Here is a 14,977-nt window from a genome sequence, read left to right as displayed (position 1 = left end):
TTGAAAAATAATCTTTTTGGTAGAAGATTAATCTTTTTGGTTGAAGATTAATCTTTTTGATTGGCCATGATTCTTTTTGGCCCGGAAAGGGAAATGGCTTAATAGTACATACATTTTGTTGTTAGAAATTTACATGTAAAGTTGAAAATTGATGTATTTTGTTAAAAATTCATTTTTTTGTAGAAAATTAATGCGTCTGAACTTAGTCCCTTAGTTTCAAAATTTCGATCTTTTCAGAGTTCTGCCATCCTATTGAATAGTTCTACAGTTCCTTATAACTTTTAGAAATAGTTCCGGCGTATAAATGTTCTAAAAATTGATTTTTTAAAATTGGGGGCTAAGTTCAGGTTCCCTTGCACACAAAATTATTTTCTTCAAAAAATAGTGCTAGCCCCCCACTTTTTAAAAAATCAAATTTTTCTTTAATATTCCTGTAGTTCCAAAAGAGTTCTAGAGTTCTACAAAAAAATAATGTCGAACAACTTGAGAACTCGAAAGTTACAAAATTTGGAACATCCCAAAATTTCCGAGAAATTTTGTGAAAGAGTTCCAGGAGTTCTAATTAGAGTTCTGGAAGCCTCCTAAATAGTTCTACCAAAAAGTGTTATACATTTTTTTGATAAACTTAAAATCCAAAAACCTACAACACTTTACATATAGTCAAAAATTTCGAGATTCAAAATTTTGAGAATCCCAGGATTTCTGATCAGAGTTCTAGTAGCTCCCTGAATAGTTCTACAAAAAAGCCTTATAACATTTTTCGATAATCTCAAAATTCAAAAACCCACAACACTTTACAGATACACAAACAATTTTGAATTTAAAATTGTTGAAATTTCAGGAGTTTAGAACAGAGTTCTGGTATCTTCTGGTAACTTCTGGAATTCTCAAAATTTTGAATTGCGAAATTTTTGGGTATGTGTAAAGTGCTGTAGATTTTGGAATTTTGAGATTATCGAAAAATGTTATTAGACTTTTTTTTATAACTATTTAGGGGGCTACCATAATTCTGATCAGAACTCCTGGAATATTTAAAATTTTGAATTTAGAAATTGTTGAGTATATGTAAAGTGTTGTTGGTTTTTGAATTTTAGGTTTATTGAAAAATTTTATCAGACTTTTTTGTAGAATTATTGAGGGGCCTATCAGAACTCTGATCAGAACTCCTGGAACTCTTTCGAAAAATATCTCTGAAATTTTGGGGTATTCAAAATTGTGTAACTTTCAAGTTTTCAAGTTGTTCGAAATTATTTTGTTGTAGAACTCTAGAACTCTTTTGTAACCACTGAGATATTAAAGAAAAAGTTGATATTTTGAAAAAAATGCTGGGTATGATTTTTTGGAACTATTTTCGATAAGTATCAGAAACTGTAGAACTATTCAAAAGGATGTCAGAACTCTAAAAAAATCGAAATTTCGAAACTGGGGGCCAAGTTCATACACATAAAAAATTAATCTTCTTTTGGCTGAAATTTAATCTTCTTGATTGAAGATTCATCTGTTTGGTTGATAATTGAACTATTTAGTTGGAAATTCATTTTATTTGGTTGATAATTTAACTATTTACTGAAAATTGAAATATTTGTTTTCAACTTGTAATTCTCCTATTCTTTTTTAAATTTAAGATATACATATATATATATATATTTTTTTTTTTTGAAAACTCAACTATTTGGTTAAAAATTCATCTATTGTGTTAAAAATTTATCTTTTTTGATTTAAATAACATTTTTTTAAGTTAAAATTGATCTTTTTTAGATATAATTTCATGTATTTTTCTACCATTCGTCTTTTCTGGCAGAAAATAAACCTCATTGGTTTAAAAAAATAACCATTGAGTTAAGAGTTAATGTAGTTGGTTAAAAATGAAAACCTAAAAAGTCCTAAAAGTTTTTAAGATCAATTTAAAAGAAAAACAAAATCAGGTAATTTTGAAAATAGGTTTTTGTAGCCACGCTAAATATACTTGAATATTATGAAATATAAAATAGAAGTAATTGCGAAACAGGAAACGGAACAAGGTTTCGGGTAGAAAATAATTAATCGCAGTCTATTTTGCATTCCTTCAGATGCAGGATTATAATTTATTTCACGTTCAACTATCTTTTAACATTTTTTCTTAATTACATCCGTGAATGTTTGCGCATACACATTTGTAGTCACACATATGTGTATTTTACATATGTTTATTTGTAATAGCATTTAAGTTTTTTATCGTGTAAAGAGGTACTTTTGACTCAAAGCCGACTGGCCGAAAACGTTGATTCTGCAACAAATTTAATATCCCACCTCGCAGCTATATCACTATAGAATTCCGGCATCATTAAAAACAGTAGAAAAATAATTAATATAATTAATTTCCATTAATTTGTCATTTTACAATAAACTGAATCAATCAGATAAATTATGTTTAAATAATTAATAATCTGTAGAGGATAATGAGTGGGCGAAGCTATTAAAATTATTTTCATATTAATATAAATATAATAATTTTTAACTCTGAATCAATATTTGTACGCGTATTTAGTTTCGATGCCGGAAAATATAATTACGATGATGACATTTTACAAATTATAATTTGTGCCATTAAATCTGTTCAACCAATTTCTGTTCTCTTAAAAAAATAATTTTCGGAGAGACTCATATTGTATTATAATTATATACTTTTATTTTTAGAGTTTAATAACAGATCCGGATATCTGCATGAAATATCCATTCAAGCAAATCAACATTTAATCAAAAAATTATTAAAAAATTATTAAATATTAAATATTAAATAAATGATTATTAAATTATAAAATGTTTACTATAATCTCTAATAATTAGAAATATAATCTCTAAAAGATTTGATATATCATTAACGATTGAAATAATTCTCACTTCTTAACTATTTATCAACAATCGAAATTATTTTACATTATTCCCATTGCGACTTTATATGTATTATAAATTAAGTATAGTAATAAATTCCCCGGAGAATTTTTAGGCATATTTGTTTCGTTGAATAAATATAAACAATTACTGGAATTTCTTTTATAAATTAGAAAATTACACACTATGATATGTATTTTATGGACAAGTATGTGTTTTGCATACTTTTCTTTTTTAATTGAAAAAATGGTTTGTTGTTAATTTTATCACGCTTACAAATTAATTCGATATCTTTACGTTGATGTTTTGTAACTCTTCGTAAACTTGCATTTTTCCCGTCCGAATCAAAGTAAAGGCAATGAATCAGTTTGCAGACTTAATAAAAAAAATCAAAACTAGGTTCTACTAATTTTATTAATAGAAGACAAATTATGACTGAATCGTGGGCTCAACTTCAATTTGCAACCGAAGTATGTTTATATTTATTTGAAATACAGTGAAACTCGGAGTCTGTGCCGGTTTTTGGGCAAACCCGAAAGAGTGCCGATTACCTGCGGCGCTGCGTCAATTCACTGAAGGGATATATCCAGGGGCAATATATCCGAGTTTGACTGTAGAATGTTGATAATTAATTTACAACTTAAAACAAAATTGTCCATTTTGATAACAGTAGACGGATAAATATTATATATAGGTATATGTTTCGCGAAAATATACGAGTACTTTTTAAATACTATGTGTAAAGCTTAAGTGTAATGTACATTATACATGTACATGTAAAGATAGGAGATAAAAATATAATTTTAATAGAATATCATCTCGCAATGTAACATTCATAGCTTATTTTAAAACTTTCCAAATGCAAGAGGCATTCGCATGATATGTTTTGAATATCCTTTCACAGACGATTGTACATTAATTAACGTTTAATCAGGGAGATATAGGAGTTTCGCGCTCTTATATTCCTTATGTATATATATTTTTTTTTCTTAAATTTCACGATTGCTCTTTAAGCATTTTTATATACGATAATCGATATTTCTTTAATACTTTCTCTTATATAATAACATTTCGCACCTACAAATCCCGATCAGAAGGATGACAACTTTCAATTACAATTCTTGCTTTATACTCACAACAATTTGTACTTTCAAAATTTAAAAAAAATTTATTTTGATATCTCATTATTGAAGTTTTCAATATTTAGTTCTTAAAACAAATTGTAATTTTATCTGCAGAAATCTTTAAGGCTATTAAAACTACTTGAGTTTTCGCCAGATCCATAATATGTTTACAAGAATTCATTGCTTATTGTAATATTTTAAGCACATAATGTAAAGGTACCTGTCGTAGCATAGAGATTTTTTCGAAAAATTCTCTTGTTTCTTTTTTAATTGCGAATTGTGTTTTTGCACTGTAAAATGTAGTTGTGTATGCCGGGCTGTAGTCATTCGGTCTAGTTTCAAGTGGCATACAATCTTCCAGTAGCGTGTTCTCGACGCTTAGAGTAATATACAATATAATAAAAGAATAAAAATTAATAATAATAATAAGAGATCAATATTAAATTTTGATAAGAAAGATAATTTTATACCAAAAAAATACAAGAATTCTCAATCCAGAAGTTTAATTTTCAGCAACAAAAGAAAGGAATTTTTAACAAAATAGATCAATTTTAATAAAAAGTTGAATTTTTACTTAAAAAAGAGACATTTACGAACAAAAATGTAATAGGTAAATTTTCAATTACCAAAGTAATTTTTCAAACAAAATAAGGAATTTTTAAGAAAAAATATCAATTTCCAATCAAAAAGATAAATTTTTTTAACAAAAATATTAAATTTCTAACAAAACAAGCAACAAATTTATAACAAAATTTAAGAATTCTGAACTAAAAAGTTGAATTTTCTACTTTAAAAATAAAATTTTTAAACATGAAGATTAATTTACTGCAAAAAATACAAATTTTCAATAAAATTCAAGAATTCTCAACAAAAAAAATGGAGTTTTTAAGAAAGAAAGAACCAGAATTTTCTTAATTTTGAAGTAAATAGTTCTAATTCATCTTTAAAACCTAGTTCTTAAATTTTGAATTAACGGATTAATTTTTTTAACAAAAAGATTAATTTTAACCAAAAAAACGAATTTTTAACAAGATTAAAGAATTCTCAAACAAAAAGTTGAATTTTTAACAAAAAATAATGAAATTTTAAACAAAAAGATTAGTTTATTACTACCGAAAAAGGTGCACTTTGAATAAAATTCAAGACTTCTCAATTCATTAGTTGAGATTTCAATTAAAAAAGATAAATTTTTAAACAAAAAGATTACTTTACTACCAAAAAAGAAGAATTATAAAAAAAAGTCAAGAATTCTGAACCAAAAAGTTGAATTTTGAACTAAAAAAGAAGAATTTTTAACAAAATTCAAGAGTTCTCAACCAAAAAGTTGAATTTTTAACTAAAAAATATTAATTTTTAAAGAAAAAGATTTACTACCAAAAAAGAAGAATTTTTAACAAAATTAAAGAATTCTGAACCAAAAAGTTGAATTTTCTACTAAAAAAGAAGGATGTTTAAAAAAAAAGATTTATTTAGTACCAAAAAAGACGAATGTTTAATAAAATTCAAGGGTTATCAAAAAAAGTAAAGTTTGCAAATAAAAAGATGAATTTTTGAACAAAAAGATTCATTCTCTAACAAACAATACGAATTTTCAATAAAATTCAGGATTTCTTTGCCAATTATTCGAATTATCAACTAAAAAAGATTAATTTTTGAACAAAAAAACTAACCTATTCCCAAAAAGACGAATTTTTAATAAAATTCATAAATTCTCAACCAAAAATTTGAATTTTCTACTAAAAAGGTGTATTTTTAAACAAAAGGATTAATTTACTACCAAAAAAGAAATTAAAAAAAAAATTCAAGAATTCTGAACCAAAAAGTTGATTTTTTAACTAAAAAAGAAGAATTTTTAAACAAAAAGATTCATTTACTACCAAAAAAAAGACGAATGTTTAATAAAATTCAAGAGTTCTCCACCAAAAATTCGAATTATCTACTAAAAAAGATTAATTTATAAACAAAAAGACTAGCCTAATACCAAAAACCGAATTTTTAATAAAATTCTCAACCAAAAATTTGAATTTTCTACTAAAAAGATGAATTTTTAAACTAAAGGATTAATTTACTACCAAAAAAGAAATATGGACAAAACTCAAAAATTCTCAACCAAAAATTTGAATTTTCAATTTAAAAAAATAAATTTTTTAATAAATGATTATTTTACTAACAGAAATGACGAATTTTGAATAAAATTCAAGAATTCTGAACCAAAAAGTTTAATTTTGAACTAAAAAAGAAGAATGTTTAATAAAATTCAAGAGTTCTCACAAAAAGTTTTATTTCAAAAAAAAAAGATCATTTTTTGAACAAAAAGATTAGTTTACTAACAAAAAAGAAGAATGTTTAACAAATTTCCAGAATCCCTAACCAAAAAGTTGAATTTTAAACTAAAAAGAAAAATTTTTAAACAAAAAGGTTAATTCTCTACCAAAAAATACGAATTTTTGATCAAATTCAAGAGTTCTCAACCAAAAAGTTGAATTTTCAACTAAAAAAATATTAATTTTCAAAGAAAAAGAATTACTACCAAAAAAGAAGAATTTTTAACAAAATTCAATAATTCTGAACCAAACAGTTGATTTTTCAACTAAAAAAGATGTATTTTCAAACAAAAAGATTTATTTACTACAAAAAAAGACGAATGTTTAATTAAGTTCAAGAGTACGGAACCAAAAAGTTGAATTTTCAACTAAAAAATATTCATTTTCAAAGAAAAAAATTTACGACCAAAAAAGAAGAATTTTTAAAAAAATTCAAGAATTCTGAAACAAAAAGTTGAATTTTTAACTAAAAAAGAAGAATTTTTAAACAAAAAGATTTATTTACTACAAAAAAAAAGACGAATGTTGAATAAAATTCAAGAGTTCGCAACCAAAAAGTTGAATTTTCTACTAAAAAATATTAATTTTGATAGAAAAAGATTTACTACCAAAAAAGAAGAATTTTTAACAAAATTAAATAATCCCTAACCAAAAAGTTGAATTTCAAACTAAAAAAAAAATTTTTAAACAAAAATGTTAATTTTCTACCAAAAAATACGAATTTTTGATCAAATTCAAGAGTTCTCAACCAAAAAGTTGAATTTTCAACTAAAAAATATACATTTGCAAAGAAAAAAATTTATGACCAAAAAAGAAGAATTTAAAAAAAATTCAAGAATTCTGAACCAAAAAGTTGAATTTTTACTAAAAAAGAAGAAATTTTAAACGAAAAGATTTATTTACTACCAAAAAAAGACGAAGGTTTAATAAAATTAAAGAGTTCTCTACCAAAAATTCGAATTATCTATTAAAAAAGATTATTTTTTAATCAAAAATACTAGCCTAATACCAAAAAACGAATTTTTAATAAAATTCTCAACCAAAAAGTTGAATTTTTTACTAAAAAGATGAATTTTTAAACAAAAAGATTAATTTAATACCAAAAAAGAAGTTTCTTTTTTAAATTCAAGAATTCTTAATCAAAAAGTTGAATTTTCAACTAAAATAGAAGAATTTTTAAACAAAAAGATTTATTTACTACCAGAAAAAAACGAATGTTTAATAAAATGCAAGAGTTCTCTACCAAAAATTTTAATTATCTACTAAAAAAGATTCATTTTTAAACAAAAAGACTAATCTAATACCAAAAAATACGAATTCTTAATAAGATTCTTAACCAAAAATTGGAAATTTTCTACGAAAAAGACGAAGTTTTAAACAAACAGATTAATTCAATAATAAAAAAGAAGAATTTTTGACAAAACTCAAAAATTTTCAACCAAAAATTTGAATTTTCAATTAGAAAAGATAAGTTTTTTAATAAATGATTATTTTACTAACAAAAATGACGAAATTTGAATAAAATTCAAGAAGTCTCACGTAAAAAGTTAAATTTTCAACTAAAAAATGATCATTTTCACAGAAAAAAATTTACTACCAAAGAAGAAGAATTTTTAACAAAATTCAAGAATTCTGAACCAAAAAGTTGAATTTTTAATTAAAGAAGAAGAATTTTTAAACAAAAAGATTTATTTGCTACCAAAAAAAGACGAATGTTTAATAAAATTCAAGATTTCGCAACCAAAAAGTTGAATTTTCAACTAAAAAGAGCATTTTTTGAACAAAAAGATTAATTTACTACCAAAAAAGAAATTTTTTAAAGAGAATTCAAGAATTCTGAACCAAAAAGTTGAATTTTCAACTAAAAAAGAAAAATTTTTAAACAAAAAGATTTATTTACTACCAAAAAAGACAAACGTTTAATAAAATTGAAGAGTCCTCTACCAAAAATTCGAATTATCAACTAAAACAGATTAATTTTTAAACAAAAAGACTAATCTAATACCAAAAAATGAAGTTTTAATAAAATTCTCAACCAAAAAGTTGAAATTTTCTACTAAAAAGATGAATTTCTAAACAAACAATTTAATTTGATACCAAAAAGAAGAATTTTTGACAAAACTCAAAAATTCTCGACCAAAAATTTGAATTTTCAATTAAAAAAGATCAATTTTTAGATAAATGATTATTTTACCAACAGAAATGACGAATATTCAATAAAATTACAGAAGTCTCACTCAAAAAGTTGAATTTTGAACTAAAAAGATTAATGTTTAAACAAAAACATTTACTACCAAAAAAGAAGATTTTTTAATAAAATTCTAGAATTCTGAACTAAAAAACTGATTTTTTAAACAACCATAAAACACAAATTTTTAATAAATTTTATGAATTCTCAAGCAAAAAGTAGCATTTTTTAACAGTTTGGATCTGCTGTATCTACAATTGTTTTGTATATTTGTTTAAAAACATAAATTCAACAAAAAGATTAATTTTTTACAAAAAACATTCGTCATCTGGAAGCGTTCTAAAAACTTTACATCTACTTTCAGAAAAAGAAGTTCTCTAAATTCTAAAATTCTAATCTGCGTGTAACGTTACATTGACTGGGACCCCCTCCTCCTAAAGTGGTAACTTAGGCTTAGTGTATGTGGACGATCACTAATATATTATGATAAATTTTCGAAAATATATTTAATATAATATCCTCCTTTTGTACTGGTAAGGTTACCTTTTTTAAATAGTTAAAGTTTCCTAAAGTTACCTTTTTTATAACTTACCATGAAAATTTATTGCAGCGTTTAAAACAATGATAAACTATGATACAAACTAGATATTTATCAAATATTTCTAAAATTCTCCTGATGAATTCGGATAAGTTTTTTTGAATGTTAATTTTTGAGGCTGTTTGGCATAAGCTCTAACCTCGACATTCAATTGTCTCATTTACAAGCACAGAAGGAGGATATAATATTATATATATTTTCGAAAAATTATCATTATATATTGTTAATACTCATTTTCATTATTGTATTATGTTATATGCACTCTGCAGATTTTATGCGACTTGAAACTAGACTGGCGCCTGCAGCCAAATATACACAAGAGCATTTTGCATTTTACGGACGCAAAAACACAATTCGCAATTAAAAAAAAAAACGAGCACATTTTTCGAAAAAATCTCTATGCTAAGGCAGGTATAATTGCCTTTAGATTGTGTGGCTAAAATATTAATTAAACAATGCATTCTTGTAGACGTACTATGGATCTCGCGAAAATTCGGGTCATTTTAAGAGCCTTAAGGAGCCATCCTTCCAATCAAGGAACACAGAATTATAGATAACATTGAGAATAAAGTACTGATTAGAAATAGACATAATTAAATTTACTTAGGTCTTTCATAAATGGAAAAATGCATTTAGTATTATGCCTCTCACCATACTTTTTTTAATGTGTACCGCAGTTTCTTTTTCAATTAACATCCAGAAGAATGTTACATCTAACCGAGCAAAAAAATGTGGATTTTACTTTCGTAAAATTATTTAAACAGTGTATCGTTTTCAAAAGACAAGGGACAAATTTGTCTGCTTACTTAATAATGAAAATATCATAATATGTGTTAACTATTTTCAATTTGTAATCAACAAATATTTACACTCGGAATGCAACAGTATGTTCTGAAATACAAATGATCAATATTCTCTCGTATAACACATTTCTAAAAATTAATTTTTAGGATAAAAAGTACAAAAAAGGTTGCAAAGACAAAATTCTAATTTGAAAATTACAATATAAAAAACCTTCTGGTTAACACACTGTAAATTGTAAAAGAAGTCCTTAAAATATATAACTCAAAATACTTTTAGGAAGAATATAGAATAGGACTGAATAACTATTAAAAACACTTTCAGTAATTCTATGGAATAGAATTTTATACATATTATTATAGCACCTGCTTCTAAATAAAAGATTTTTAAGAGGACATCATAGTCTTTTCAACATTTTTCTGAGAAAAACTTAAAATATATCTTTGAATATATTTACATAAAACATTTGATAAAATTCAATACTATCAGAAGAACAATAGATTATCTATAAACAAGGACAAAATTATTTCCCTTTAAATAGAATATTATTTTTCTGCTATATACACTTTTATTCAAATTTTTCAAATTATATTTTGGTTATTCAGTCAATAATTGTATGTAATTATTAAAAGTATTTTAAAAAAATTTGAAGGAGTCCTCTTAAAAAATCTTATTTGCAGTATAATATGTATTTACTTATATTTATATGGAGTATCAAGCTACTCTGATATGTGTTGTATTTTTCAGTCACATTTAAAGAGGAAGATTGGAAGCCGAACAGTACTAAAGTTAATTTTCTGTACACCATTTCACCTCGATTTGTGTCTCTTCCTCTTTTTTCAAAACTTTCTTTTTTTTTTAAGCGCCCATTTGTATGTGTCCTTCTTTTTTCTTATCATGCCTTTCATTCGGTCATGTGAGAAACGCAAAGATAATAAAAATCATGTAACAAAATCCGTGAGTCAGGATTCATAATTAATTACTTATCTGTTTAGATATTTTAGTAACTACAATCGTATATAGGATTTGATTTGTAGCTTTGTGGAGACGGGGAAGAGTAAATTGTTTAATTACAATTTAAACATATGGGGTTCGCTTGTAGACGCGATTTATTCCCTGTCCGGTAATCCGTTTTTCACCTGCTGTGTACTGGATCACCGATTTTATCTGATCAGTTGCAACTGGGCCAATGCAAACTAGAGGATCTTTGAAATAAGAGCAAACCTGTAAAGAAAAATATAAATGTAATTTTTCAAAAAAGTTACTCTTTTGGACAGATTTTCAAAAAACAAATCAGGTTTGATATTTGTTATAAAAACAGGGAATTCCACCAATTCAGGGAAATTCAGGAAATTTCAGAGAGAGCCTGACAGAATCAGGAAATTTTTGATAAACATTAGTTGCAGTTATTTTATTATTTTTTAAGGAATCTGTATTATCATCAGAGAATAAAAGAAATTCTCCACGTATTTTTAGACTAGATGGAGCTATGAATTAAACATTTTTTAAATAAATTTCTTTGCTTGGAAAAAGATCTTCTTCGTTCCGCTGGGACTCGAACCACAAAACTTCCGATTGCCGGTAGAGAGATCGAAAGAAGAATCACGCTATCTATTTTAGTCGAAGATTCAATTGTGCTGTTACAATTTTGTTTTTGTTAAATTAAGCTATTTTTGGTTTGAAATAAAAACGTTTTTTGGATGAAATATCAACTTCCATTGTTCGTAAAGAATTTAAATTTTTTGTTAATAATTTAAGCATTGAGTTGAAGAAGGAACCACTTCATTAAGATAGTTGAAGCTTAAATCTTTTTGATTAAAAATTATATCCTTGGGTTTAAAACTCATCTTTTTGAGTGGAAATTTAACTATTTCGTTAAAAATGTATTTTAACTGATTAAAAATTAATTTCTATAGTGACAATTTAACGTTATTTATACCATTTTATAAGATAAATTTATCTTTTTCGATAGAAAGTTAATTTTTTTAGGTGAACCTTCATTTGTTTGGTTTAAAATTTAACTATCTCTTAAAAAAATCGTTTTTTCTTTTGGTGAAAATTTAAATATTCTATTTATGGTTTAAAATTTCTCTTTGTTTGTTTGAAGATGCATCATTTAGGTTTTTTTTTTTTTTTAAATTTAACTATTATGTGCAAAATTCCTTTTTGTTTGCTGACGATTTGTTTTCAATTTAACTATTCTATTTTCTGTTAAAAATTTATTTATTTGGTTGAAAATTCGCTTTATTCTTGTCTAAAATTTACTTTAATGAGTGAAAATTTAGTTCTTTTATTTATGGTTAAAAATCTGTTTTTTTTTATTGAAAATGCATCAATTAAAGTCAAAATTCTTTTATTGTGTAAAAATTTAAGTATTTTGTCTAAAGTTCGTTTCTTTGTTATGGATAATTTGTTTTTCTAATTAAAAATTGAACAATTATAATTTTGGTTTTAATTCATATTTTTTGTGTGAAAAATTTAACTATTTCGTTCAAAATTGATTTAATACGTTTAAAAACTCATTTATCTGGCTGAAAATTCGTTTTCTTGTTGCTTAAAATTTATTTCTCTGACTAAAAATCTAAAAATGCTATGAATGATTGACAGGTTGACAATTTATCTTTTTTGTTTTAAGATTTATCATTTGAGTTAAAACTTTATGTCTTTTGCTGAAAATTTAACAATTTGATTGATAATTCTTTTTCAATTGAAGATTTGTCAATTGAGTTATAAATTTATATTTTTTTAAAATTTTAACTACAGTGAGACCCTTTAATAGCGCTCCCTTCTATAGCAATTCCGATAATTAACGCCGGGACGTGAATAGGAGTAAAAGGAGCTGCAGGGAGTGTGCGGTGGTCACACAGCCGTGTGCAAACACAAGCGTTTCCAGTCGAAATGGCAGTCTATCAGGTTATTTCCCCACCACCGCCACCCACAAAATCGGCGCAAAAAAAAGGTTTCACTGTATTTTGTTCAAAATTCGTTTTTTGTCGATGATTTGTTTTTATAATTATAAATTAAAAATTACATTTTTGGATACATTTCATATTTTGTGAAGAATTTCACTGATTCATAAAAAATTCATTTAATTTATTTAAAAAAACAATTTTTTTCTAGAAAATTAATTATTCTATTTTTGGTTAGAAATTTATATCTTTAACTGAAAATTCGTTTTTTTTATCATTTATCATTTGAGGTAAAAAGGTATTTCTCTGATTTAAAATTTAACTAATTTTTTGAAAATTATATTTTTTTATTGGAGATGTAGCAATTAAGTTAAAAATTCCTTCATTGTGAAAATGTAACTATTTCGTTCATAGTTCGTATTTTTGTTGATAATTTGTTTTTCTAATTAAAAATGAAACTATTATAATTTTGTTTATAATTTATTTTTTTGCAAAAAATTTAACTGTTTTGTTAAAAATGTACTTAAATAGTTTAAAAATTAATTATATATTGCTAAAAATGAATTTTTTTACTGAAAATCGAATTATTCTATTTGTGGTTAACCATTAATTTCTTTGACTGAAAATTAAAATATTTTGTTAAAAATTCTTTTTTACATAAAAAAGAATTTTCAAACTGATCATTGTAACTAATCCAGTTTTGGTTAAAAATTTATATTTTGAGTTGAAAACTCGCCTTTCTTTTTATTCAAAATTCAATTTCTTCACTAGAAAATTCATTTTATTGAGTTAACAAAATTGAGTTTTTTAACCAAATTGGATATTTCCGGGTTGAAAACTCAACTGCTTTTTAAGAAATTCGTTTTTTTGCTTGAAAATTTACCTTTTTGGGTGATATTTTTCATTTTGTTTCAAAATTGCGGAATTTAAGGAAATAAATCATCGTTTAATCATTAAATCATTTTGAAAATCATAGATTTTCAAAACAGGATAAACGACCTTATAGCTGAGGCAAATCGAAAGGCGCTAATAAACAATAAAGATATAGAGGTCGCATCGACTATGATCATATCAGTGTCAAGAATGCGACTGAAGTGTGTGGTACTGCGCTTGTAGGAAGAATGTCTGGTGATGCATGGTAGAATGATGCAGTCGGGCAAGAAAAGAAAAAAAGCACCTAAAAGAAAGTTTAAAACCACAAGCCTTAACGATGAGGAGAGAAATAGATTTGAAAATTATTACAGACACAGAAAGAGGAAAGAGTTACGCTTGCTCAAAAAGGGAAATAGCTACTTTGTTCATAGTTCGTATTTTTGTTGATAATTTGTTTTTCTGATTAAAAATTTAACTATTATATTTTTGGTTATGATTTATTTGATGTAAAAAGATTTAACTGTTTCATTAAAAATGTACTTAAATAGTTTAAAAATTAATCATGTATTGCTAAAAATTAATTTGTTAAAGAAAATTGAATTACTCTATTTGTGGTTAACAGTTAATTTCTTTGATTAAAAATTGAAATATTTTGTTAAAAATTCTTTTTTACTTAAAAAATAATTTTCAAACTGTAACTATTCCAGTTTTGGTTAACAATTGATATTTTTCAGTTCAAAAAACTCGCCTTTTTTATTTAAAATTCAATTTCTTTAGTAGAAAATTAATTTGATTGATTTAACAAAATTAAGTTTTTTGTCAAAATTTGATATTTCCGGGTTGAAAACTCAACTGTTTTACATGAAATTCATCTTCTTGCTTGAAAATTCATCTTTTTGGGTGATATTTTTCATTTTGTTTCAAAATTTGCGGAATTAAAGCAATAAATCATCGTATTAATCATTAAATCATTTTGAAAATCATATATTTTCAAAACAGCATTAACGAACTTATAGCAGAGGCAAATTGAAAGGTTCTAATAAACAATAAAGATATAGAGGGCGCAACGACTACGATCCGGGATATCACTGTCAAGAGTGCAACTGAAGTGTGTGGTACTGCGCTTGTAGGAAGAATGTCTGGTGATGCATGGTAGAATGATGCAGTCGGGCAAGAAAAGAACAAAAGCGCCTAAAAGAAAGTTGAAAACCACAGGTCTTAACGATGCGGAGAGAAATAGATTTGAAAATGATTAGAGACACAGAAAGAGTCCCGCTTGCCCAGAAAGG

The 14,977-nt window shown here is 25.1% G+C and overlaps 2 protein-coding genes across 3 annotated transcripts in view; both read right to left on the bottom strand.

Moving 5' to 3' along the window:
• Positions 1 to 9,276, bottom strand: part of LOC117174127 (T-complex protein 1 subunit epsilon) — a 51,293-nt gene extending 42,017 nt beyond the window's left edge. Inside the window, exon 1 of the mRNA XM_033362911.1 lies at positions 9,100 to 9,276. The gene's annotated coding sequence lies outside the window, so the exon portion shown is untranslated. The remainder of the gene's footprint in view (positions 1 to 9,099) is intronic.
• A 1,181-nt stretch (positions 9,277 to 10,457) lies between these two features.
• The window catches only part of LOC117174655 (prohormone-3), a 22,204-nt gene continuing 17,684 nt past the window's right edge, over positions 10,458 to 14,977 (bottom strand). For both annotated transcript variants that reach the window (XM_033363940.1, XM_033363941.1), the window contains exon 6: positions 10,458 to 11,130. In XM_033363940.1, the coding sequence (XP_033219831.1) occupies positions 10,984 to 11,130 (147 nt within the window). In that variant the 3' untranslated portion in view covers positions 10,458 to 10,983. The remainder of the gene's footprint in view (positions 11,131 to 14,977) is intronic.

The sequence above is a fragment of the Belonocnema kinseyi genome, chromosome 6 (assembly GCF_010883055.1).
Source record: "Belonocnema kinseyi isolate 2016_QV_RU_SX_M_011 chromosome 6, B_treatae_v1, whole genome shotgun sequence".
NCBI lineage: Eukaryota > Metazoa > Arthropoda > Insecta > Hymenoptera > Cynipidae > Belonocnema > Belonocnema kinseyi.
The sequence above is the reverse complement of the archived record's forward strand: the minus strand, read 5'-3'. Positions and strand labels throughout refer to the sequence as shown.